Here is a 24,318-nt window from a genome sequence, read left to right as displayed (position 1 = left end):
CCCATCTGGTCTGCCCTCCCACCGCTGGGATGCTTGGGTCCCTTTCCGAGAGCTCTCCGATGCGCTCGGTGCCACATACACACACGTAAGCAACCTATCACCGTAATCCACCCGCTGTTACACTACTGCTAAGTCTGCTTCACCCCTATTAACTCCATCGTGGGCTGTGACGTTACAAATACCTACTTCACTGCTGCGGTTCCTGGATGGTGCTTTAAGTGACGGTTGCCATACCTGATCGCGGCCGTGTTACCGACTATTGCTATCCTACTGCTTGCTGATAATAACTTGTGATAGCCTGATACATACATGTATGTTCACTTTCTTATTCACAGGTATCCTTGCTAGCGGCGACTGGTGTGATAATTGCGGCAATCTGTAACGAAATAGGGAAATTTAGAGGAAAAAACCTGCGTCCCTGTGTATTACAAAATCCCACGAACCCACGGCCTCGATCTCTGTACACTCCCGGGCCGGGTAAACCTTTGGGCTGTGCCACCACGTTACAGCTTCAGTCACCCAACCCCAGCTCTTAAGCACAGGATACAAAACAGCCAGGAAAGAATAAGGAACAACACGCACAGAGTTCTCTAATATCAAAATATAGCAATTTATTCAAGACACTGAATATGATCTGTTGATTCTCTCCTTAAAACAAATGAGCTACAATACACAAGGTGAATTTGAAGAAAGTGTGGGTGGGGGAGAAACAAAATAAGGGTTGATGTTGTTTCAACAGAACCTAGGAAATGCTGAAATGAGAACCAAGTCTGGCTGCAAGTCTGACACAGACAATAAAAACTGCAGAAGCCAGAATTCAGGATTTCAGTGAGTGGCTGAAAGAACATTTCTGCAATTGACAAAGAACCACATCTTTTAAAAAGGCAAAAGGAGGAAAAGAAAGGAGGAAAAATTAAAAAGGGAAAAAAGAAAAAAAGAAACCCAAAACCAAAGCAGACCCTTACATTTGACAAAGTGCACTTCACTTGGCTCTAAAATTAGCTATTTTTTTCCTTTTTTTTTTTTTTTAAACAAATTAAAAGGAAATTTCTAAGATGTAGCATGGGGTTAATGTGTGTATAACCCTGTAAGTCAGGCCCTTTAGTGCCCCGTAAGGGACCCAGTGTTTTCTACATAAAAGATTCAGTATCCTTCTAACCCACAGAATCAAGTGGTTTTTCAGAAACCGGGCTTTTTTTTCACTTCCAGGCCAGTTCCCAACAGCCAGCAATGATAAAAATCCAGTCAGTCTCTCGATGCTTTCACAACCCTGTTTGGTCACTCAGGCTTTTCAATTGCTCTTCTGCTACGAAGAGCTGTAACCAAAATTACCGAGAAGCACTGTGTGAGAAGAATGAGCCCACCAGGCTGTTGCTTCACGCCGTTGCAGGGGAGAAAAGCCAGAGCCCCCACGGGGGCAGGTCTGGGCTTAGATATCCATGTTGAATGACAGCCTGGGAAAGCCTCTCTCCGCACCGCCCGCCTCCAGGTGAAACCAGCCCGCTAGGCTAGGAGTAGCCCTTGCCACTACACCTTCTGCCTTCCTCAGCAGCTGCCCTCACGCGAGCTGAAAATTACCTACAACAGCATCTTTGAGGATTTTCCAGTGCTTAAGGTCTCAGGGAGAAATGGAAACAGGCCTTGTAGGCACTGCTGAATTACCCAGAGTAGCTCCCCGGGGACAACCACGAAATGCAGGCTACGTAGCTGCCAGCCGTGTGGTGCCCCCAACCTCATACTAAGCCACCTCACTGCTTTGAATCCTGAGGTCTGGCCTCCTCAAGCTTCACTCCAGGGACGGAGGGGAGGCCAAGGCCCGTCCGCGCTGCCCTCTGCTGCCTGCAGACCCGCAGCTTCTGCCTGTTGTTCTCAGAAAGGCCACCCGAAAAGCAGCTTAGGAAGTTAACCGTGTACTTGCAATGACTGCAGTCAAATCACTGACCCAACCGTGCTTTACGAAACAACGTTAAACCTTTGTATTCAAACTCAACTCTTTGAACAAGTACTTTTTTTTTTAAAGTAGTGACTTGAAATTAGTAGCTACGCGTGGCCATTATACAACAGCGCAAAACTGCCACGTGAACATCTACAGCCCATTCTCTTGGAGCAGAAAACTAAAACCAACACAAGCGCATTTAATAGTGAAAATAATCCTTGACACCTTCCAGTGTCCAACTCTCCAATACAAATTACAAACAGGCCTAACTGTCGTCAATAACCAAAATCCCACGTAAATGTTTTCACCTCAGGACTGAGCAACCCTTTTAGCAGTAATTTCTTTTCATTCTTTTCTCAAAGAGAGGAAAACACAGGATAAAAAATGCCATGCAGATTCCACAATGATGCCATGGTCCTCAGCAGGTTCTTAACACCACCCGTTCCGCACCAGGGCTCCGGTACTGCTCAGCTCAAATCATCACTTCAGCAGTCGTGGTCAAGTCAAAGGGGAGATCCTGTGTTACAGAAACAGCGACTTTGGGTGGGAAGTGACAATGTGATGTTAAGGGGGTTCTCTGCTTGTTTGGTTTTCGCTCTCCTACAGGTCCTGGCCTAGCTTAAAGGGTTTGTCTAAGCAGGAGCCGCCACCACCCCAAGGCTGCCTCGCCGCTTACAGCACTTTCAGTGAACTCTGCTTATGCATCCTCCTTTGCATCCATCTCAGAGTAAGGCAGTCTTCATCAGGCATCCCTTTTCCAGTAAGGAAATCTTGTGCAAAGTGGATAGGTGGTGCTTTGGAAGTCTTCATTGTCATTCTGATCATTTCACCCACTATAACTTTATAGTGGTAAATTTGCTGAGATGTAACCTACATATCCTTTACCACGTCCCCACCTAATGGAGAGTTCTACGTTGTCTTCCGAGTGCCGCGCTGAGGACACCCTCAAGGATAAGCCCATCTGGGCAAGCAGCGAGCCTCCAATAGCAGACCCAGAGCTTTCCTTGTAGCATGCCACACGGCTGAGGGTGACAGCAGCACCACGTCATGCCAGATGCCATGGAAGCGCCTGCCTCTAGGTTGGTGCTGACCATGGGTGGATAGCAGCTTGGTGAGAGCCCATTCTTCAACAGCGGCAGATGCAGTGAATGTATCTTGGCTCAACTGGGCTCATTATGTTGGCGGTAAAATCCCGTGGACTTAGTGGAAGAGAAACAGCTGAGTGGGATGAGCAGTGGAGGACAGCACTGCTCAGCAAGGCCATGGGCAGCCAAACCCATGTTCCGGATGAAACGTGAACTATCTCTAGAGGAAAGAAGCTACACACCAGCATTTCCCCCTGGTTACTGAGGATAAACAAAACTACGGAGTCAAGAAAATGAATGCTGCACTTCTAGTCTCAAACACCAATCCCTTTTTGTAAGCGCACATCATCAAACAGCCACGAAGATGAAATGAGCCTATAGAAACAGCTGGCTGCTGGAAGAGGACTCAGTAAAACTGACTGGCATTTATTGTACCAAATGGCATTTTTTCTTAGAGCACTTTCTGAGAGAAGAGAAAAAGGATACTGCACCTTTCATGTTCCTTGGACTCTGTCATCCTTTTTGCTTGAATTCCACAACTGGTCTACATTTGATGGCCATTTGAGGCTTTTAAAACTGTTTAACATAAAAAATATTTTTTTTCCAAAAATACACTGGGTTCTTTCTGTTAAAAGTCATCTTTCTCCTGTAAAAATCTTCCCCAGCACTGCATTCTTATATAAAGCACTTGTTACACAATTTGCTGAAAGTGCCCTTGAGACGCTAAGAATCTGAAGCATGGAGGATTTTTTTTTCTTTTAAACGGAGAGAAAGAAAGGAAAAGGAAGAGAGGGAAGAGAGGAGAAGCAGTCTGTCAAAAATTTTCATTGTCATGTCCACCTGGCTGCATCTACTATGGGCATACAGGGAAAAAAGAAAAAAAGAAAAAAAAAAGGGCAAGAAGAAAGGAGGAAAAAAAAAAAGGAAGGAGAAGTTGGGAGTGGAAGGGAGAAATAAAAGGAAAACAAAGGTTTCATCCTAAGCCTGGGATCCTCCAGGCTGTAATATTCCAGCTGATAGAAAAACCACTGAACAAAAAAAGTAGTCTAGAAAATAGAAAGTGTTGTGATTACAAAGTTGAGCATTTCATCAGTACAAACTGGTCTTTGAACGTCCTTTGGGAGAGCAACTGTAGTGTCCAAATTGGAAGGAAAAAATACAACACCGCATGGAGGAGGATTTTTTTTTTTCCCTTTTGGTTTATCACAGCATTTCTTTCCTTTTTTTTTCTTTTTTTTAATTTTTTTTTTTTTTTTGGCACAGCTTTTTTTTCCCAGCCATCAGAGCAAGTTCTCAGACGCAAACCAAATAGTGCAATGCCTAGCTGGTGGCTTCATGCTTCCAAGGCTGAATGTTCCAGGTGTAAACCATTCCCTCCCCCTCTGAAGTGACTGCGTTTTTACTCCTTGATGAAGGTTACGGACAAAATACTAGACACCTGTGGCCAGGGAGAGTTGGTTTCACGGTACACTCTAACTTTGTTCAAGTTCGTACAGTTCTGGAGCTGTTAAGAATAGTTTTGAAGAGTGCTTCTCCCCACACATTCACTGCTGGTCCATTTGAAATTTCTTCTAAAACATCTCGCTCTTACTTCCGTAGGTCTAGAACACAAACCTGGAGAGAAAAAGACTCGGCGTTAAGAACCGTTCCAGAAGGCGACGTGCAAGTCCTGTTCAGGCACGGCTCCGTACGCAGGCTGACCGGCCAGCTGTGCGTTACACCCCCCAGCTCCAAATCAGCCTGCCTCAAGTGCCTGCGCACGCGCACAGAAGCGCGGGAACATCCCGGCACAGGAGGAAGCCCAAGCGCAAGCCGTGCATTTAACGTTTTGCTGGGCTTTCCCTGGATTACAACCAACCATTCCGGTGGCACATCCCAGACGAGACTGTGGGCTCTATTTAGCTGCCCGAATAGTGTCCACTTCCACTTCTGAGATGTACCCAAAGTAGATGCAGGCGTGGGAGGTACGGCCAGGGGCCTAGAGCGGACAGGCGCCCGCTTGGAGCAGCTGTCGGAAGCCAGGCAGGGCCCCATCTCAAACGGCACGACTAAGCTCAAGCGACTGAATCATGCTGGAGGTGCAGCCTTTGTTAAAACCAGTTGAAAACCACTGCTCTGAAGTAGTTACACCTGCCAGCCATGTGGAAGGCGTATTGTAAAAAGCTGTGGAGTGGGTTACAACATCGGTGCGTCCTCCACCGGCTGATCATGCCGCAATTGACGTTTTTTAAAAGTAACATTAACAGCAAAACTAGTAATGAATAATCAGTATCGCTACGGCAGTGTTTCTCCTCTACCACGCGATGAACTCTTCGGATGTCGTGCTGAAAAATTCCTCCTTTAGGTATTATTCAAGGGGAAACTTCAGTGGGATGAAACTCAGAAAGCCCCAGGACAAGTGTTTATTAGGGAGCTGATGGCTGTGATCTGACTTTCATTAAAAATGGACAGATGAGATAAATAATGACAGCAACAACACTGCCGTTGTTCTTGCCAGATATGCATGTAGAAGTCATTCCCATCTTCATCAATATCCAGCTATTTCACAAGCATTCTTCATTTCCAGTGGGAACACCACCTCCCAGTATTCAAAACCTTTCAGAGCAGGAGCATTTTTAATGTACTAAGCAGAGCTACTTATTTATGTCTTCAGCTGCCTGCACCTTCAGCTCTGCACGCAGGAGGCGATACGGCGTGCGTGCTTTTTGCTGACCCTCTCCACAAGCGTAATCACCACCCGACATTGACAACGTGCAGATCTCCTTACCGATCCGTCTGATGCGCTTGCTCCCACTTTGTCTCCTCTAGCGTTCCAGCAGACTTCAAAGATGCCCCCGGTGCCTCGGTAGCTATGTACTAGAGTTCCGCTCTGCAAAGCAAACCAGCATGCACACGTTGGGTACAGAAGTTCCCCCTCCTTTTTTCTCTGTCGTGTGGCATTACATTAAAAAGAAGAGAGCGGTGGCGAGGGGGGGCTACTCACACCACCCAACTACGGTCACCTCCCTAGGCGCTGAGGTTAGGAAACTGGTATTTGATCACGAAGAGAAACAGGACCCTCCAGGAAACAATTTACAGTACGACTCTTTGGACACCTGTTTCTGTCAACCTGCTATAAGGTTTCTGTCAACCTTACAGCAGTAAAGGCCTGGGGAGTCAGGCTGAGGTGGTCCTTTCTGAAGTTTGTTGTTAATTCAGGCTCTGAGGCATCATTATCCAGAATTAAATCTGTGGAACTGTGACGCCCCACTTCTCTCCAGAATATCCCCAGTCCCCAGCCTGTGCACCCTTTGTACCTACCATCTCCTCATCGCCAAGTATAAGGCAGGTGCATCGGACTAGCAACTGAACCCAGCTCGTTTCTCATTAAAAGTATTGCTTATTTCTAAGAGTCAATCCGCACCGCCGCTTCCGAAAACTGGGGGTGCGCCCTGACATACCCATTTTCGTGCAGGCTGGTGTTTCAGCATGCAAGGGAGCCTGAGCAGAAGTGCTCTGACAGTCACCTCACTCCACCTGAGGGACTCAACTGTTACGCTGGGCTTTGTATCAGCCAATACAATCGGGCTCGCCTCGGCTGGCAGGTCACACACTACAGAGGGACACAGACTTTCCATTCAAGCTTTTGCTATTAATGTGTCATCTAAGCCAGATGAACTTCACATGAAGCAAAACAGTACCTGAGTATTCCATATATGGACACATTTGTCAAAGGACCCGCTGGCTAGATATTTTCCATCAGGACTAAAAGCTACACTGTAGACAGGCTCTTGATGCTTTGTTAACGTGTGGATGCAGACTCCTCGGTCAACGTCCCACAGCCGAACGGTGGAATCAAATGAAGCACTGCGGGAAGCATTCAAACATAAGCACGTCTTAATCTGAGCGTCAACCAATTTTGTAGTTTGATACCGTAAACATTATAGGAGAATAACACAGAGTTGTTCCCTTGATTAAGCAAGAACTAATGTTTCAAACAGAAAAGCCGATATTCGCGACAGCCCTGACACGAACACAGGACTGAATTCCTGCATGCGGAACCTTGGAGTTCACGTCAGGGTGCTGTGATCAGCTCACTAGCCCTAAAAGGGCCAAGCTCCTGCTTTTTGAGATTCTACCTGATATTATTCAGGAACATATGCATTGCCATTAATAAGGTACATGGCACACAGAGAAATCTTATTCCTAGTGGATTTGCATTATTTAATGAATTAGCATAATTCTCTAGAACCGTGGTTCTTTTCCCTTTATTTCAGTGCTGGTTTTTGCTGCATCTGTCTAAATCACAAACCGTGGGGTTGGGAAAAGGCAAGGAAAATAATTGGCATTAAAAAGAATATTAAAAGAGCAACTCCAAGAAAGCAAAGTTCTTCCTCCCTGTCCACTTCTAGTCTAAAGAGCAAAATAGATAAAACAGCTTTGATGCAACTCCTCCCCAAACTGAATACACCATGAACTGGCTTGATAATCCCACGGTACTACCAGCAATTGGCATCTACAAGTAAATGTATTTCCCAACCTCAGAGAATTCTGAAGAGATTTTCAAGTGGAATTTTAAAAGATTATCCAAGCTTTTTCCGTCAGTTAACAGGGCTATAAAACTTGTCACTCTCTGCCCCGGTGAGCTGCATGACCCGGGTAGAACACATTCCAACTGGCTGAACAGCTGCCACCTGCCTCATCAAGTACCTTCACTCATACTAAACAGATGCCAGATGTGGAGGTGCAATGTGGAATTTACAGTCCTAATTAACAAGGCAGCTGAAAAGTTAAATATCACATGACTCAACCTTCCTTCTTTTTCTTTCTACTTTTTCTAATACGATTCCTTTCCCTTTTTGTCCATACCCCTGATTTATAAACACGGGTACTTTTTACTGGAACTGTCTGCAGGAAGACTGATGGCAAGGTGACTACAGTAGAGTTACATGTCAGAAAGATGATCCTTCTTCTTGGTAGGCAACAGAAAAAGGTGTATTTTTTACCTTGCTAACATGATGTTGGAGTTTGGGTTGCTGGTGCCAGGTCCTGTAGGACTCCATTTGATAGTATAGATCTCTTTGCTGTGAGCCTGAAGATCGTGTACACAGGTATCTTGCTTCATACTCCAAATCTAAGTCAGAGTAATTTATGAAGGGGAAAACCAGCAACATTATTAATCAGCTTAATCATTTCAATTCTATGTTATTATTATCATTTCTTTATTTAAGATCTTGACACACATGCATACACCTAAAAATACCTTAATTTAAGCTTATTAATGCAGCAGTTTGGCACCTACAACGCACACACGTTAGAATAACTCCATTCAGGGAAAAAAACTACACACTGAATCGTATTTATTCAATAGATAAAAAGAACTAAATAGTTGCTGTACAGTCTGTAGCCTGTAACTGTATTTCATACAGAAGCTTAGAGTTACTCCAGAGAAGTTTAACTGCAGGTAAAGCCACACACTGCAATAGCAGTCATCTTAAAGAATGAAAACGAAGTTTCAATAACTGTTTATAACCTAGTCATTTTCTCTTACGCCAGTCAAGAGCCACATCATATTTTCCTTTTCCTCCTGAGCTCCATTTGTTTTCCTTATGTTTCTACAGCACCGTCAATGGAAAAAGATCAGCTATTTTTTGCAGTGCTATCTGGCCAAATATTTCAGCGTGAGATAAAGAATATGCTCAACAGAGATGACAGGTAATTTAGTACATCTTCAGCTAACTGAGAAAACAAGATGAAGCTAACTCACAGCAGGGAAAATAACTCAAATTTAGTCAGTGAGTTTCAGAGAGACACCAAAAGCGTAATAATGATTTAACTCACTGTGTTGTAAGTCTGCACTATGAGGGAAAAGATGCGCTCTTACGCTGAATTTTCAGCAGCGTACCCATGTCGGCTTTCGGAAATGTTATGCAAAGCTTAGCCGTGTTCTATGGCTAACAGGCAACATGTTCCAAGAAGTTGTAGGATAACATCCAGAACTCCAAAAAAAGAGGAAATAAAAGAATCCAAAGGACAAAGAATTGCCTGAAGAGGATTTGCAGTCCCCATCACTGAAGATTTTTAAAAACAGGTGAGGCCAGAGAGAGCAAATCATTAGCTCGTGTGCCAAATGCCATGGTCAGAAATGTGAACTGCCACCAACAACACTGAGCCACAGTGGTTTTTGAAACAGCACGCAACTGCGCACCAAAACAATGTGATACCACTGGGTCAGGATGTTTAAGCACAGTAGTAGTGGTTACTACTTTGTGGCAGCGTAACAGACAAGGTGCTCTCTTTTAGACTCTTCTAGCCCTGTTTTCTGTCAATCTCCAGCTCTGTGAGTAGTCAGCAATAACACATGTGGAATCCAGGGCGATGAAAACCGTAGTGGGTACCGTAGCAAAGACAGAGTAGAACTGAGCATGTCAGGCTACCTATGAAGAGGAAACATTCGTAACGCTGACGTTCACTCTGCTCTCACCTACATGCTCTTCTGCTCTCTCTGTCTTGGGTCTTACAGACAGGCTGTGTGCACGCTAGAAATGCCTCCTGCTTCAGCTGTGTCAGTCAGCAGTGCAGAGAGGTGTGAGCCTTTTAGTTAACACAGCTATACTATGAAGAAACTGTATTACTGGTACAATTCTATCCACAAAACCAAATCTTGCCTGGGATGTTTGCTTTGCTCAGGGAACCAGCACAAATCAACAGTCCCAGCAGGAAGGCTTTGCTGTTATACAGCTATTCCTGCATGGACACAGCCTTCATTCGATGTGCTGGGAAAGGAGGATGAGACTGAGAGGAGTTTGGTCTGGAAAAACTCTACCATAAAAACTATTTCTGCAAGCCTGGAGGTGCCCTGTATTAGGAATATGGTGCTGGTGCTGGGCAATGGCCCAGGTGTGCTGGGGAGGCAGCCCATGCCGCCTGCGAACCAGAACCCGGATCAACTCCACCTTGCTCAGGCACCTAACAGAGGCAAGTGCATCAGCAGCGTAGCTGCCTTACGCTTCCCACAGAGGGAGTGGATAAAGATGAGCATCTTCAGAGAGCAAATTTTTGGTGGGCTCTGAATATAGATGTTGTATCCCTATTGCTTGGCTCAAGCCTATTCAAAAAAAAAAACAATCAAACCTCTCCAGTGGAATTATTTTCAGAAAAAAAGACTCCAAAGAGAAAACTCTTTATTTTTGTATTCTTTTCAAAGTGTGACCAACAGAATATATCTTAGTGTACGGATTGTGCCTCTGTTTACAGGCAAGCAAGTGTCTACAGAGGTGTCTATTTGAACCATGACTTTTCTGTGACAGTGACCTATCAGTCACTTAACACTTATTTGGACAGGATGTCTTGGTTTTCCCAGGGGCTGTCTCTCTGTGTTCAGTCTTCCACACTGGCTTTAGGAAATAGGGGACAAACTGAAACTACTGTTCCTCCTACAGTATAGGCACTCTGGAGAAGACTAAAAAATAGCCATAATTTTTGTCTTTACTTTTTGAACGACAGGAATGGAAATGGTATTACCTTTAATGTCATATCATCGGAGCAAGATGCTAGTAGCATGCCAGATGGGTCCCATTTGATTGCATTAACCTCATTCTGCAAGAAAGAGTGATTTTATGAAGGAAGTGTTCCGGTTAAGCACACTGTGCCGGGCACCCAGCAGATGGCACTCAGGGCTCACGCATGCAGCACCTTCCCCCACAGATGACAGCCCTGGTTGCTTTGGGGCGAACAAAAGCAGGGCTGCACCCCCAGTACGCTACTCAAGAGTCATTAGGGAATGGTAACCGTTTGGGGTTTGTGAAGAATACGGACAATCAGTCTTCTGATCCGTGTTCTGGCACAAAGTCTGCCACACCCCTTCTTCATCCGCTAGGATTTAAATGAACCCCCAGACCAGACACACTGACGATGCAGCTTTAGCTTCTTTTTAACAGTGAGATGTTTCTTTGGTTAATATTCCGTAGATCCCAGAGATACAAATTTTCAATTGTTTTGTAATTCTTAGTACTGCAGCTCAACAATAATACTGGTCTCTCCAAAGAGAGGTGCGTGTGTAAATCAAATCCAGGATGGAATACTGAATAGCTTACGATGCTTTCTAGACCTCTGTAATTAACTAAGCCTAGAGTATCCCCTTGGTAATCAGTAAGTTTTCTGTCCTTTCTTGAGGGTCATACATATGGAGAAAAAAAGCATTTCATAAAAAAGGAAAGATTGTTTTTAAAAACATAAACGGACTCAAGGTCTCAGTGAATAATTCTGGAAAATACTTAAATTTTGCTTTATCCATTTTACATGTTTCAGTCATAATGAAAAGGAACTGTACAAATACTTGAAGCAAAAGATTTGCACCATGTGCAAAACGGTGCACTTCACATAATCACAAAAAGCACCAGTTAGTGCAGGCATGTACAACCTGTCATGACATATCAGTTTAATATCAGTTTAACCACAGACTAGACAAAGGTCTCCAAATGCACAATTTTTCCTCAGTGGGGAGACAGCAAGTTCTGGAAGTTAATACCTAAATTACAGGTCAGTATATGATAGCAGTTTTCTCATGAATGAGAGCCAGAAAACCTACCCTTCGATGGTCATTAAATAGCACCAGAAAAAGAGAGGGGAAATACATCTTAAATAGACCTTACTAGATTAAATTGATTCTGGAGGTAAATTGTTCTCTCCTTATTCATAGTTCTCATTTACTAAAGGAAATTAAGCTGGCGGAAAACAAAATCTTGTTTATTAATGTGCCCTTAGTCTGTAGCTCATGCTACATATAAATAGTCTCACTGTTTAAGCTGCAGGTTTTGCCTCCTACGGTGATTTAGAACAGTTTATCCCTTCTCACAGGCAGTGAATCACTCCCAGGAAATACGGTTTTAGGGAAGCAATGGGATGTAACAACTTTGGTGCTAGAACACACGCCACAAACACATCATCTGCCATCATCACAACATGCTGCCGTGACTTTATCACTCACATTCTGGACTTCTTAAACTTACTGTGTGTCCTTGGAAGGTTTTAACGGGACGATCACAGCCAAGTCTGCATACATGAATGCACATGTCAGTGCTGCAGGAGGCAAAAGTAGTGTTGTTCTGCCAGTCTACATCCAGAGCAGGAGCTGTGAAGTGCAAACAAATGAAGGAACGTCAGGGAACGCGGCAAAGAAACAGCTACCCCAAATCATTTTCCTTCTGTCACCTGTCTAGATCAAACAGGCTAAAAGCTAGTTCTTGGTCTATCACATACTACCAGTTATGGGGATGATAGGGACTGTCTGAAGGGCACAAATTATTTTTTCTCTTGCAGTGGATAATCTGGATGCTTTGCATGTTACCTATTTATGAGAATCTTTTGGGTTAAGCTACCTAAAAGGGGCAAAACAATCTACCTCCACCCCCCCCACTCCTAGCCATACGTCTCTTGCGCCACCTCTACCATTCATTCCTCTGTGAGCTAGTTCAGTGGAGAACCTGGAAGAAAACTAATCCAGAAGAAATGTGGACAGTTTCAGCTGTGTTAGAGAAATGTTCCTGTGAATGCCAGACTCGACACACCAGAGGGAGAAGCAGCAGGTGGCTGTCTGCCTTTCCACCGGCTTTATGCAACCACCGATAAAAACCCGTCGTTGAGCGCAGACACATGGATTAAGAATACCTACATTCAGCTTAATTTAGGTGGGGATTGACTGAAGGTAGAGACATTGATACAGCTGATCTGAAATGAGAGGAAGAGTTTCTGTGGAGGGTTTGGCACTAACGAGGACTGAAGTAATGAAACTTTGTACGCGGACAGCACGTGAACACGTAACTAGTGCCTGTGTGCAACACGCACACTTTGCAAGAAGTGTGGAAAAACCCCCAAAAAAACCCTTTTACAGCATGTCACTGCAGACTAAAAGCTTGTGCTTGAGTAGGAGGGAACTCCTAACATACAGCTTGCTTGTGTGTCTGTGACTGATGCTTGTTTTTTTACTCAGAGAGTTTAGCTGCCCTCCAGAGGATGACATAAGACTCGCTAAAACACAGAAATCTTCATGCTCGGCACACGCCTGTGAGAAGTGAGAGTGTCAGGACGAGACCAGCATACAGGAAGCAAAGCTGAATCTCTTTCTGGCAACAATACAATGCAAGTTTAGCATTAAAATGAAAGCAAGAAACGCCTTATTTAAATACATCCAGAGAAATACCTTTGTAAAACAGAGGCGATACCTGTTCTGCCAAGCCTATTGTACTGAAATGCTTTTTTCTGTTATAATTTCATGAGCTGCAAGATGAGATTGAACCACGTCACCTGAATCATCAGGTAGTTCTCTTAATGAGAACTGAGGGCTGAAATTGTTTCAAATGCAAGTATTTTTTAGAATATTAATTAAAAAGCTCAATAATTCTGCGTGACAGGTTAAGAAATTTCTACGTTGCAGAAACATAATGAAAATTTCTATGAGGAAGGCAGGTTACTTCTGAGTTTTTCAATTAACACTAATGGGGATCAGAAAACAGCAAGGATTTTGTTTATTTGACTGCCTGTTTGTCTTTCCCTTCATGCTGCAAGCTTTGCATTACTGTTTCAGAGCAAACAAAAATCTGTCTTCATTAACAGCAATATGCCTCCAGGCCCCATATCTAGTACGATACGTATGAATTGAAAAGTAATCTTCTGGGAGCTACGGGCACCTCAAGCGATGGATTTGCACTGCAGCATAATTCGAATCATAGAGTGTTGATAATTAATACTGATTCATTTATCAGTGTATTTAATCATATGTTTACAGTATAAAGCAACTACATAAAACGGTCAGGAAAAAACAAACAAACATAGTTTTTGATACAAGTAATCGAATTGCCAAAGTGTCTCCAAAACCAGAGGGTAATAGCCCATTGCATAAGAACAAGTAGAATGTCATCTAATCAAAGCAGCAACAAAGCCTTAAGAAATGCAGCTAAAATAGATCCCCACAATAAAAGTGTTACAATAATTATCAGTGAATTTAAGCTTTTTCTGAAGAAATTTTGGTGTGATTCAGAATTAGAAGCTCAGAAGAGAACAGAGCTAAGTGTCTGCAGGGAGTGATTCAGAGCACCTAGATGTCTAAAACTGGGTCACAGAAATACCTCTTATGGTATCACTTAACCAATTTGTTCCTGAAGGCATAGACATCGGTCCGCATCTATCGCCAGATGTGAAAATTGGATTATTTCACTCCATTTTAAAGAAACAGGCTCTCTGAATATGTATTTTGATCAAATGCTCTACAATGACTCATCATTTTGCACAGAATAAAGAAACCCTAGAAGCCACTTGTACACAGCTATTCGGACCATTACAACCTTAAAGTTACATAGGAACATCAATGGTACAGAGGCCCTCAAGACCTCGACAAAGGCGTCTTCCTTATGTACTTTCAGACGACAGTTTTGTCCATATGGGTGTAAAATAAACAAGTTGTAAAGCAGCCAAGAGTAAAAAAAAAATACATTATTCCCAGGCCAACTATCTCCAGACTTCAAAGAAGTATGCAAAGAAGTACACCACACAAGTATGTGTTAAAGGAATTGTATTCTGTCTAGACTAGACTTTTAATTGTTAAAATGCCACCTACAATCCTTCTGTCACAAGGTTTTCAGACTCTAGGTATGGTAAGGAATTTGCTGTTAGCTTGTTCTGGTGAGTAAGTGACACAAGGTGAGGTCTTTGTGCCTTTAGACATATGCAAGGACAAAGACCCCAGTTGATTTTAAGGGGCTTTTTGTAGGACATATACTTTTGGCCTATCAAGAATTTCCTTAATAACTAACTGCTTTACTTCCCTATAAAAACGTATTTGAAATAATGAAGGAAAAAAAAAAAATCAGCCTCTCCACATCCCCACTTCAGCTGTGTTTTATGGTCCAAAGATAAACAGCATGCCTAAAAAGAATTTAAAAAAAAAAATCTATTCATGCAGATGGACGTAAGCATGTTGCATTGGAAGATGCAGTTAAGCTTTCAACTTGATAAATAGAGAATGGCGTGCGATGTCATAGAATCTTTTAGGTTGGAAGAGACCTTTAAGGTCACCAAGTCCAACCGTTAACCTGCTTTAATTACTTAGTAATGGAGACACAAGCACAAGAATCCTGATTAAGTAGCTTCCCCTACACCTCCTTGATGCACATCACTGCTAAGACAGCTACACGTCAGTGAACAGGATGCTGAAGGGGCAACCAAGTTCTGAATCTGCACCTTCTTAGATCAATATTTGGGGATCAGAAGGCTTAGGAGTCTCATTAACTACACCACTATACAGTTCAAAGTTTGCTTTTATGGGACAGTTATGAGAGATAAATAAATGCCAGAGTGAGAAAATCTGTCAGCAGATACCAATTCCTTCAAACTGACAGTTGCATTAGTTAGTGAGAAGATGAGTGACAAAACTGCAGAGTATGGATCTGCTGCACGCATGGACACACTCTCTGTCTTCTCTTGAATAACCACTTCAATTGCTGCTGCATATTAATACCATCCGTGAAAACGTGATGATGATAACAACTAGAAATGGAGTTGAAAAGCACATGCAAGTTAATGTTTCAAAATTAGCAGTAAAATATGTGGTTTTGAACACCATTAAGCACCTTATGAGAGCCTGCTGTATTTAAAAAATGGATTAGTTACAGTGAAGACACAGGAAGATGAACATTTCTAGCATCAGCATCTGGAATGTTCTGGTGGTTTTAAACTCAGTTTGACTATGCTCCTTAAAAATTCTTCACTGTGACAACTTACACATTTTGGATCATAAATTCAGTCATCATCTTACAAGTTTGGTCTCAGGTGAATTTAAGATTACATCAACGATTGCCTGTTACTCAAGATTACTTAGTATCTGATATCTCCTGCCTTCTTGAAGCAGACCAGATCTACAAACGACCATCCAAGTAAAGGTTTTGGTGCAGCGAGGTTTTGAAACTGAAGGTTGTCAACCGACTTCTGATCATCAGAGAAAGCAAATACTGGAGAACTTCAAGTCAAAATTAAAAGCTAAGAAATTCCTGAGCACCTTCATGCCCACAGTGGTCAATGCAAGCTGCGTGAGAGATTCGTCCGCTTCTGTCTCAAGTCAGCTGCATTACAACAGGAGCAGAAACAGTGGAAGAGATCCCAGACACCCCCACAGAAATGTCTCTTCATAAATCACCACTTGCTACTACTATTCAAGCACACAGGTATGACACAATCATTCAGCTGTGTAGAAATGGCCAGTATATAAATCCTTCCCAACAGTCAGTTTGTCATGTACAGCTGATTCTTACAGATCCCCACCTGTCTGAAAAAAAAGAATAAACCCACAAGCCGTGATACTTAGGATACTTAAAGCACAAAAACCTTGGTTCAGAATTCACTTCTCTCTGGCAGATTGATTTTTGCAAAAGTATAAATTAGGTTGACAAAATCAACGAGTGAATTTCATTTTGCTAACGAGAGTTACACAGAAATTACCTGAATGGAAAGGGAACTGCTGTTTAGCTTCTCCTGTGTGAGCATCCCAAATAATTGTTGTCTGCACCCGAAGGAAGCGGGGGGAAAAAAAAAGATTAGTGACTGTTCAGCTCAGAGAAAACAAACGAGAGAGCCCTCACTGAGGAGCAATTCTAAAAGGACTGATAAAATCATTGACAGCAGAGAGCCTTGTGCGCTGAACAGCTGAAAACCCAGAAATCACTTCCAAATATTACAAAATAATAATCTCAGTGCAGTGTCACCCCTACAGAGGAAGTCATATAACTACTATGAGTGGGCATATTCTTTCTGAATATTGCAAGAAGACAGCACTACAAAATTTTAATAAGCTTTTTGTTACAGCTGTTTCAGTTACCTTCTTCAAAGAAGACTTTTTTTCCCCTTCTCAAAGATGGAAGTTGAATTCTATTACAAAATCAGGAGATACTCCATTTGTAACAATTAAACCACCAAGTGAAATGTTTATCTAGCAGTGGAATACATATCACTTCTTGCCACTGCAGTGGGACAGACTAAAGTGTAATCTGCTTACTACAGGTTTAATCCATACTTACAGCACTCATAAGGAACTCCCCTGCAGAGCTCAATGCCACCTTCTGAGTGAACTGTCAATTCACTGGGAATATATACTTCCAGAAAGTAAATTAAGAATGCCTCATCTTGCTGATAATGGATCATCTAAAGAATCGCTGCTGTTACCGGGAATGTAAATTTGCCAGAATAATGGAACTGCCACTGGGAGACAAGTGTAGCTGCATATGAGCCAGTATTAAAAGGAATAAAACTCCTAAGTTTTCATTTTCACAAGTACGTGAAAATACAGGGAGTCACCAAGCCTACAAAGCAGATGTACAAGCCTTAGGTAGTTTCCCTAGACTCCCTGTCAGCTGCTGGAGGGAAGCACCAGCAGTGCCTCTCACCGTAACGCAGGCCGTGCAACCCATCACCTGGAGGTGTCATTTTTCTCTCCGAATTTTATAAAGGGAGCCAAGGATGACATACACATCTGGTTTTTAGACATCAAAAGTTAGGCAAGATGAATGCTGTGTACTTTCCAGTTTCAGTTTTAATGAATTTGTCCTCCTCATCAGCATTTTAATCTCTAATACGCACTCAGCCGGAACTACCACATTTTCTTGATTTTGAGTTCAGAACTACCATTTTTTTTTTCCATATCTGCACAGGAAGCCATATACATTTTATTCAAATACAAGTGCTTCAATAATTAGATGTACTAAAAGGTCAAGTATCTCTAAGATCACTTCCCTCCTGGAAATAGTTGATAAAACTATAAACGTAACAACTAGTGGAAGCAGTTCTTAACTGAGAAACATTTAAGATGCACTTTTACACCGGGGGGAAGTGGAGGGTTTTTTTTTAAGTAAAACCTTTTACATAAAAATAGTACACATTTGTGCAGCCTCAAAAATGTAATCAACACGCACTACAGCATATTAACGAAAAGCAAACTCTCCAGGATGCCTGGAAGAGAAGAAAACAATCTTATGGAATTCAGCAGCACAAGCTCACTGAGTCAGCGCATTTATATGTTAGAACAATGTATTTTTAAAACTCACTTTATCAACACCAGCACTTAAAATATAATTCCCCTTTTTGTTCCATTTCAGGGCAAATATTGGACCTTTGTGTTGACCTAAGGTGCTTGCAAGGTTACCTGGAATAAAGAAAAGGTTAATATTATAATTTGTTTACAAATTAGCCAATTTACAATTCACTGCTGTTTGACGCTCACGATCCATAAATGCCGTTTGACTTACCATCTTCTGTCCATATTCTTGCAAAACCATCATACGAGCCTGTAGCCAATAGTGTTCCATCACTCTGTTGGGATATATATGAATGGCAAAGGTCAATACTAGATGAAATCTCTTTCAATGAACATTTTTCTTTTCTTTTCTTTTTAAGGCTTGGGCATTGTGATTTATGGGAAATCTGAGTCCATACACTGAGACAGATTATACTATGATTTAAACTAAAGGGTATTGCTGTAGTCAGTAAAGAGGAAATAAAACCCCCTAACATACTGTGAAATACTGGGCTACACCATCACATAAGAGTAATTTAACCACAAGGATTAGAAAAAGAAAACAGGATATAGCAAACTCTTCTTCCAGATAACAAACAGATGTCTACTTCTTAGACATAAAGAGCCTACAGAACATCAACAGGTCATCCAAATCTTGGCTAAATCTCAGTGAAACTCCAGCACCTCTACTAGAAAGAAGGACCTAAGCCACCTGGACTCACGTTTTAACACGAGTGCTGTCTAGCACAAAGAAACTGCTTCCTACATGTCTCAGACTCCCAGACGTGCTGAGAGGCACAGTATCATGATGGATAGCCAGAGAAAAGTTGGATTCATGGGTCTCAATTGAAAGAAAAGAAGCGCAGGAATTGTTACCAGCAAGTTGCGTGTATTCTGCTGGAAGGAGCCTTTGCTGAAGGACATCTCCTGTGCAGCCAACCATGTCAGAGTTACTGGGCCAGAATGAGAATGATTAAAAAGGAACTTGACTCTGTAACCTCGTGAGATGAGTACTGTTAGCACTGGACATTTAATCTTTAAACTAAATTTCATCTCCTGGATTAGGAGTTAAGATTCACCCCATTTATCTCCAGGCATCCAGAAGTTATCTTAAGAAAGTAACCTAGTCTCCCTCTATAACTAACAGCATCACCCACCTCTCAAGTGTAATTCATGATCCCATTTGCTTTAGACTCTGCCCAGAGCAGCACGAAGGCACGTGGCGATGTTCTGCTGACTTAGAGGGATTTTAGTTGACTAGTTTAGGTGGTTAAATCGAAGGGAGATGAATCCTACCCTTGGTACAACGGACATGATCTGAATATGGCCTCCAGAAATAATCTTTCTTATTATAACATAAATCACATAAACCAGAGAATTTAGTATCACCAGTGTGAAAATTTCACAGCGAAATATGATTAATATTGTGGTTCTAAATAAACTATAAAGGCAGATGGCAGTTCTAACACCATGAAGAGAAAATTAGGAAAAGACATTAAAAAATCCTTCAAAAACATGTGTCCACTCCAACCCTCCAAAAACAGTGAGTCAGAGCAGTTGTAGATTTAACTCAAATGTATAATGATGCAGGGGGAAAATATCAAAACCCAAGCCAACCTCACTGTGGTACACACTTATCTGGACCACTGATGAGAACGAAGGTGTTAAAGCGAAGAGAGGGAAGGAAAGCTCAAGGGACTAGATGTCAGTTTATCCACATTTTTTGGGGGTAATTCACATTTTTTGAAAAACTCTGAGTCGGAAGCACTTCAAGTGTTCAAGTTAGGAACATTTCCTTACATTAAGTACTAGCACAATGCAAGTGAAGAATCAGTGACCAATGCAGTCTGGAAAAGTAAGGAACTACTGCAAGGAAATACCAGAGGATGCCCTGCACGTTTTGGACAACTTTTCTCCTAACTGTTGTGCACCTCTGCAGGTTTTCCTCTTTCAGTTACTCTTTTCCTACCCCTCAGTGCAGTTGCTCCCAACTGTTTTTCTTGACCATGACATCCACAGAACAGAAGCAATGAACATTCTTGGGGTTTGTATTTGCCTGCTTTCTTAACCCACCTCTGCTTTCTGCACTGTTCACCAACTTCTGTCATGGGAAACACGTAATACACAGGAGAAGCTGGTTTGTGTGGTGGCCTTATCTTTTACTTTGGTGAAGCACCTAGCTCAGCTGAAGGACAATTACGGTGTAGTGAAGATTAATCTAATTTTGGTCTCTGGCCACAACTGAGACTGTATGTGACTGCTGAGAATCCTTTCTGGGACTTAATTTTTAATCTGTTCTATGAAAACAAGACTAATGTGATAACTCTCCACCAACATCAGCAAAACAGACAGAATGCAAGTGATCTCAAAATTCATTAAGTTCTTTTTACAATGCTTGGTGGCAGAAAGGACATGCCCAGACACTGCCTAGACACTGGGGATTCCTAACAATCCCTGTCCCCTCTGCTCACTTCAGTCTTCTCTGTGCAGGACCATATTATCTTAGATAGAAGGTTTTGCAGGATGAAAGTAAAAAGGGCACCAGGCAAGACAGTTCCACCCGGGAGGTGGGTAGGTAAAGAGAATGACCGCACATGCTCCTACCAAGATACAAGCAATAATGTGAACATGCTTTGCTTATGCACAGCGTAAGTCAAATGAGAGAGGCTCTTGATAGTCCAGCCTCAGGAAAAGCTTTGTTGGTGCTTGTATCTCCTCACATGCCAAAATAAAGTAACTCTGAGATGCACATACATTATTAATCACGCTTCATCACTACACAGATTGCTTGTTTAATCTTCATTCTTAAAGTTAGCTAAGTTTATTTTTACCCCTGCTCCTAAAATAGAGATATAAATAAATCATTATTAGGCTTGAAGATGGCAACAGCCCTGGAAAAATATAGCATACAGGGGAAAGTTCAGCCTATTAGGAGTATTTGAGACAAGAGGTCAGTAGGTTAGGACAGAGCTTCTGGTCACCTCAGATATAAAAGATATGGAGCAGCAGTCTCCGAATTAAATTTAGACAGTTAAAAACCATTCACAGTCTTAGAAGTTAGCTTACATTCCAGTCCAACGAAGTCACATCCTTATTGCTGGGGACATCATGTCCTCCTTCTCTTATGCAGTGCCTCAAAACTAGTTGAGTGGAACCGCTGTTGCTGTTTTCATTGAGATTCCATATTCTGGCCGTTGAGTCTCCGGATCTATAAAAGCAATTGTGCAGAGATGAAAACTCCTCTTGGTGTCAACCCAGCAAACAATGTAAAAACCTCTACTCTGTTTTCATTGACAGAACACCACGGCCTTTAAAAAGCAATTTTTCTTTCCAACCTGTCCTGCACTCTGTACTTTTTAAAAAATGCTAACAGATATTTAAATTATACATATGTCTGAACCCACATCATCATTTGCTTTATTCAGAAAAGTTGTCCATAAAATACATTTGCTTGCTCTCTACATTTTGCACTTCATAACTAAAGCTGGCATCACCATAACTGAGATAGTGTGGTAGAACTCAACATTACAAACACAACACTGTGGAGATCCAAATAAAGACAGAAACACAAAGGCTGTGCCCATGTGCCTCCCATAAAAAGTGTGCATGGTCCCATTAGCTCCCAATGGCTCGCTGAGTCCCTGGTGTTCCCCCAAGCCAGAATATTGCTTCTGTGGGCACAACAGCCTCTCAGCATTACATCAAGCCACAGAACCGAAAGGTTAGGAAAGTAGAAAGTGAATTTAAATTAATTTTAAAAATGAGCTTATTTTAAAAAATTAATTAGTTAACCATTTTAAAATTAATTTCATTTTAAAAACTGTCTATAGGGTCCTTTGCTGGCTGTAACTTGGCTGCTTAGCTCACGTTGTCCAAACAAGTGGCAGAATAACTATTGGCAAGACAGAGACAGCATCAGGATGTTAATCTCTTTTATAGACCAAATATTTTCTACAGAGATGTTTTTATAGCAGACTGAAACCCCTGATTTTGTCAAGAAAAGTTGTGAGGAGGAAGTGAAGAGTTTATCGTAATCTGCTCGTAAATAATGTATTTTTTCACTTTGCATAAATCTTTCTCCAGTGAAAGATGTCTCTGAGGTCAGAAATCAATTTGCAGCAGGGTGGAAGATATTAAGTTTTTCAGTTTATTGGGTTTTGTGTATTCCTCCCTTCTCTCCCCCTCCCCTCCCTTTTTTTTTAAACAATCAATAACAACAACAACCAAAACAATCAAAGTACTCTGGATTGCTTGTTTTGTCCAGAGGGTAACTTTTATTTACATGAGGTAAGTAGAATCTTAGGCCACAATTAGGATCTCTCTTGTATTTCCAAGGATTCATACCGTCTAGATGAAATTTCATTGTTGATATGCCTCATGTGTTAGCTTTCCCTTTTTACAGCAGTGACTAGAAACTTCTTCCCTATACACTAACAAGGAGAAAAAGTCTTTCTTCAAAGACTAAAAACCTGAGATCCATTTTTTCTTCGATAAGCCATGTTTTACTGAAAAGGAAATCCATTGCAAGAGAATATTCTATTTTCTTCTGGTCTACTAATAAAACATTTTAATTATTCATACTAAAGGTACCAATCAAATTTGAAACACTTCAAACATCTTTGAGTGCAAATATTGACCAATCAAGTATCGAACTTGATTGATCTTTGTGTATTATTTTACCAATAATTCAGCCACATTTTACACGAATGACAGTTCAACTGTAAAAGCAAAAACCTCTTCGGCTGTATCAGTGGCCCTGAGCTCTGATGGGTCACAGCACGTCTGGGGACTGTGCTCCCATCTCCTCTGAACCCTCTGTCTCGAGCTGAGATGTGATGGCTGGCCAGGGCTTTGCCACTCCTACCACAAGCTACTGCTGAACAGTCATTCGTTAACTTCTGGCACACACCTTTCACTTCAGTGATTAAGAAATAATTTGAATCAGGACAATTTCGGCCACCATGCAGAGCTGTGACTGTAATGTAACTCCTTATTTCTTCAGAGGTCTGGAAAACTGAACAACAATTTTGCATGTGTTGGCCAGAAAATTAACAAAGTTAATCATGACACTCGGAAGTTAAGGAACATTTTTAGTTGTGATAATTTACAGCAACAGCAACATCAGTCTTTCATAGGCTTGGGTTACTGGTTACATGCCAAGTAGGAAATTCCTTGAGCGCTGGTTTCTCTGCTATACAGGACCCTGGGCCAATCCTGCCCTCACTGTAATAATCCAGTTTGTTACTGCACCCTATGAACAAAGTACTCAGCCACTTGGCTATCAAACACAATACCCTATTTACTAGTTCTAAAAGGGTTATGTTTTGTTTTTCAACAGTTTTATTTAGTCAGTTTTCTGACGATGCTTGGGCAATCTTATTTTCCAGTATTTTAATTTTGTTTTTCCATTTTCTTCTTCCTAAGGCGACATAAGCTATTATGTGTCTCTGCAGAGAGGCTTTATAAACGTACCAGTGTGTGGCAGGGGTATTTGTGTGTCTTCCCTTTTGTTGCGGGGATAAAAAAAAAAAGAGTATTCTCTGCTCTGGAAAGTATTCTGATTTCTGCTGAATGACTCGGTGAACCCTGCCTTATTAAGAGGACCATGGTTCAAGCACAATTCAGAAAGATATTGAATCTCCTTAGCCCACAGAAGCATTTCCATCTGCATGATAAAGCAGCTCATTCCAACATGCAAGTCATGAGCATTTGAGTAATAGGTATACTGTTCTGCACTGTGGTAGAATGCTGCCAAATCTGAGGAAGGTTAGTTCCGAAAGATTTTATTTCATGCTCTCCAGTCCTGGTATAATCATGAATCAAGATGGACAAATGTTTGCAGAATTTTATTTGTGACACATAAAATCTCCATTACGTAACCCTCAGCAAAGAGGTTAAAACAGCTGCAGTTGGGTAAAGAAATTTGCAAGATGATTGCTGAACCCTGGTATTTCTAATCTTCAGCTACAAGCCTTACAAGTCACTGCTATTTGGATATGCAGTATTGCTAATGCGTATTTAACACTTCTGGCTCAAACAGGTTAGACTTTTCATACAGATTTGTAGAGTGGAAGGGGTTTCCAACCCTCTGGGACCTCTGGAGGTCATCTAGTCCAATCCCCTGCCAATGCAGGATCACCTAGGGTAGATTATTTTATTTTTAAAGAGATTATTAAAAGCATAAAGGGAAAGAAATTCATCCTCATAATTTACACACCGAACTTTTCCTTACTAAAGTGGTGGATGAAAAGCTGGACATG

At 41.8% G+C, this 24,318-nt stretch overlaps 1 protein-coding gene across 1 annotated transcript; it reads right to left on the bottom strand.

The window, feature by feature from the left end:
• Positions 1-4,240: 4,240 nt before the first annotated feature.
• LOC104513605 (F-box-like/WD repeat-containing protein TBL1X) lies at positions 4,241-21,270 on the bottom strand. The gene is made up of 10 exons (XM_010157021.1): positions 21,125-21,270; positions 18,291-18,354; positions 18,090-18,187; positions 16,492-16,552; positions 12,012-12,133; positions 10,525-10,599; positions 8,007-8,134; positions 6,702-6,867; positions 5,789-5,890; positions 4,241-4,635 (listed from the first exon to the last, which is right to left on the bottom strand). The coding sequence occupies exons 5-10, from the start codon at positions 12,072-12,074 to the stop codon at positions 4,609-4,611; spliced, it is 561 nt and encodes a 186-aa protein (XP_010155323.1). The 5' UTR covers positions 12,075-12,133; positions 16,492-16,552; positions 18,090-18,187; positions 18,291-18,354; positions 21,125-21,270; the 3' UTR covers positions 4,241-4,608.
• Between the last annotated feature and the right edge of the window lie 3,048 nt (positions 21,271-24,318).

This window comes from Eurypyga helias, unplaced genomic scaffold, assembly GCF_000690775.1.
Source record: "Eurypyga helias isolate BGI_N326 unplaced genomic scaffold, ASM69077v1 scaffold12078, whole genome shotgun sequence".
Lineage (NCBI taxonomy): Eukaryota > Metazoa > Chordata > Aves > Eurypygiformes > Eurypygidae > Eurypyga > Eurypyga helias.
Note: the sequence above shows the minus strand (reverse complement) of the source record. Positions and strands in the feature narration are given on the sequence as shown.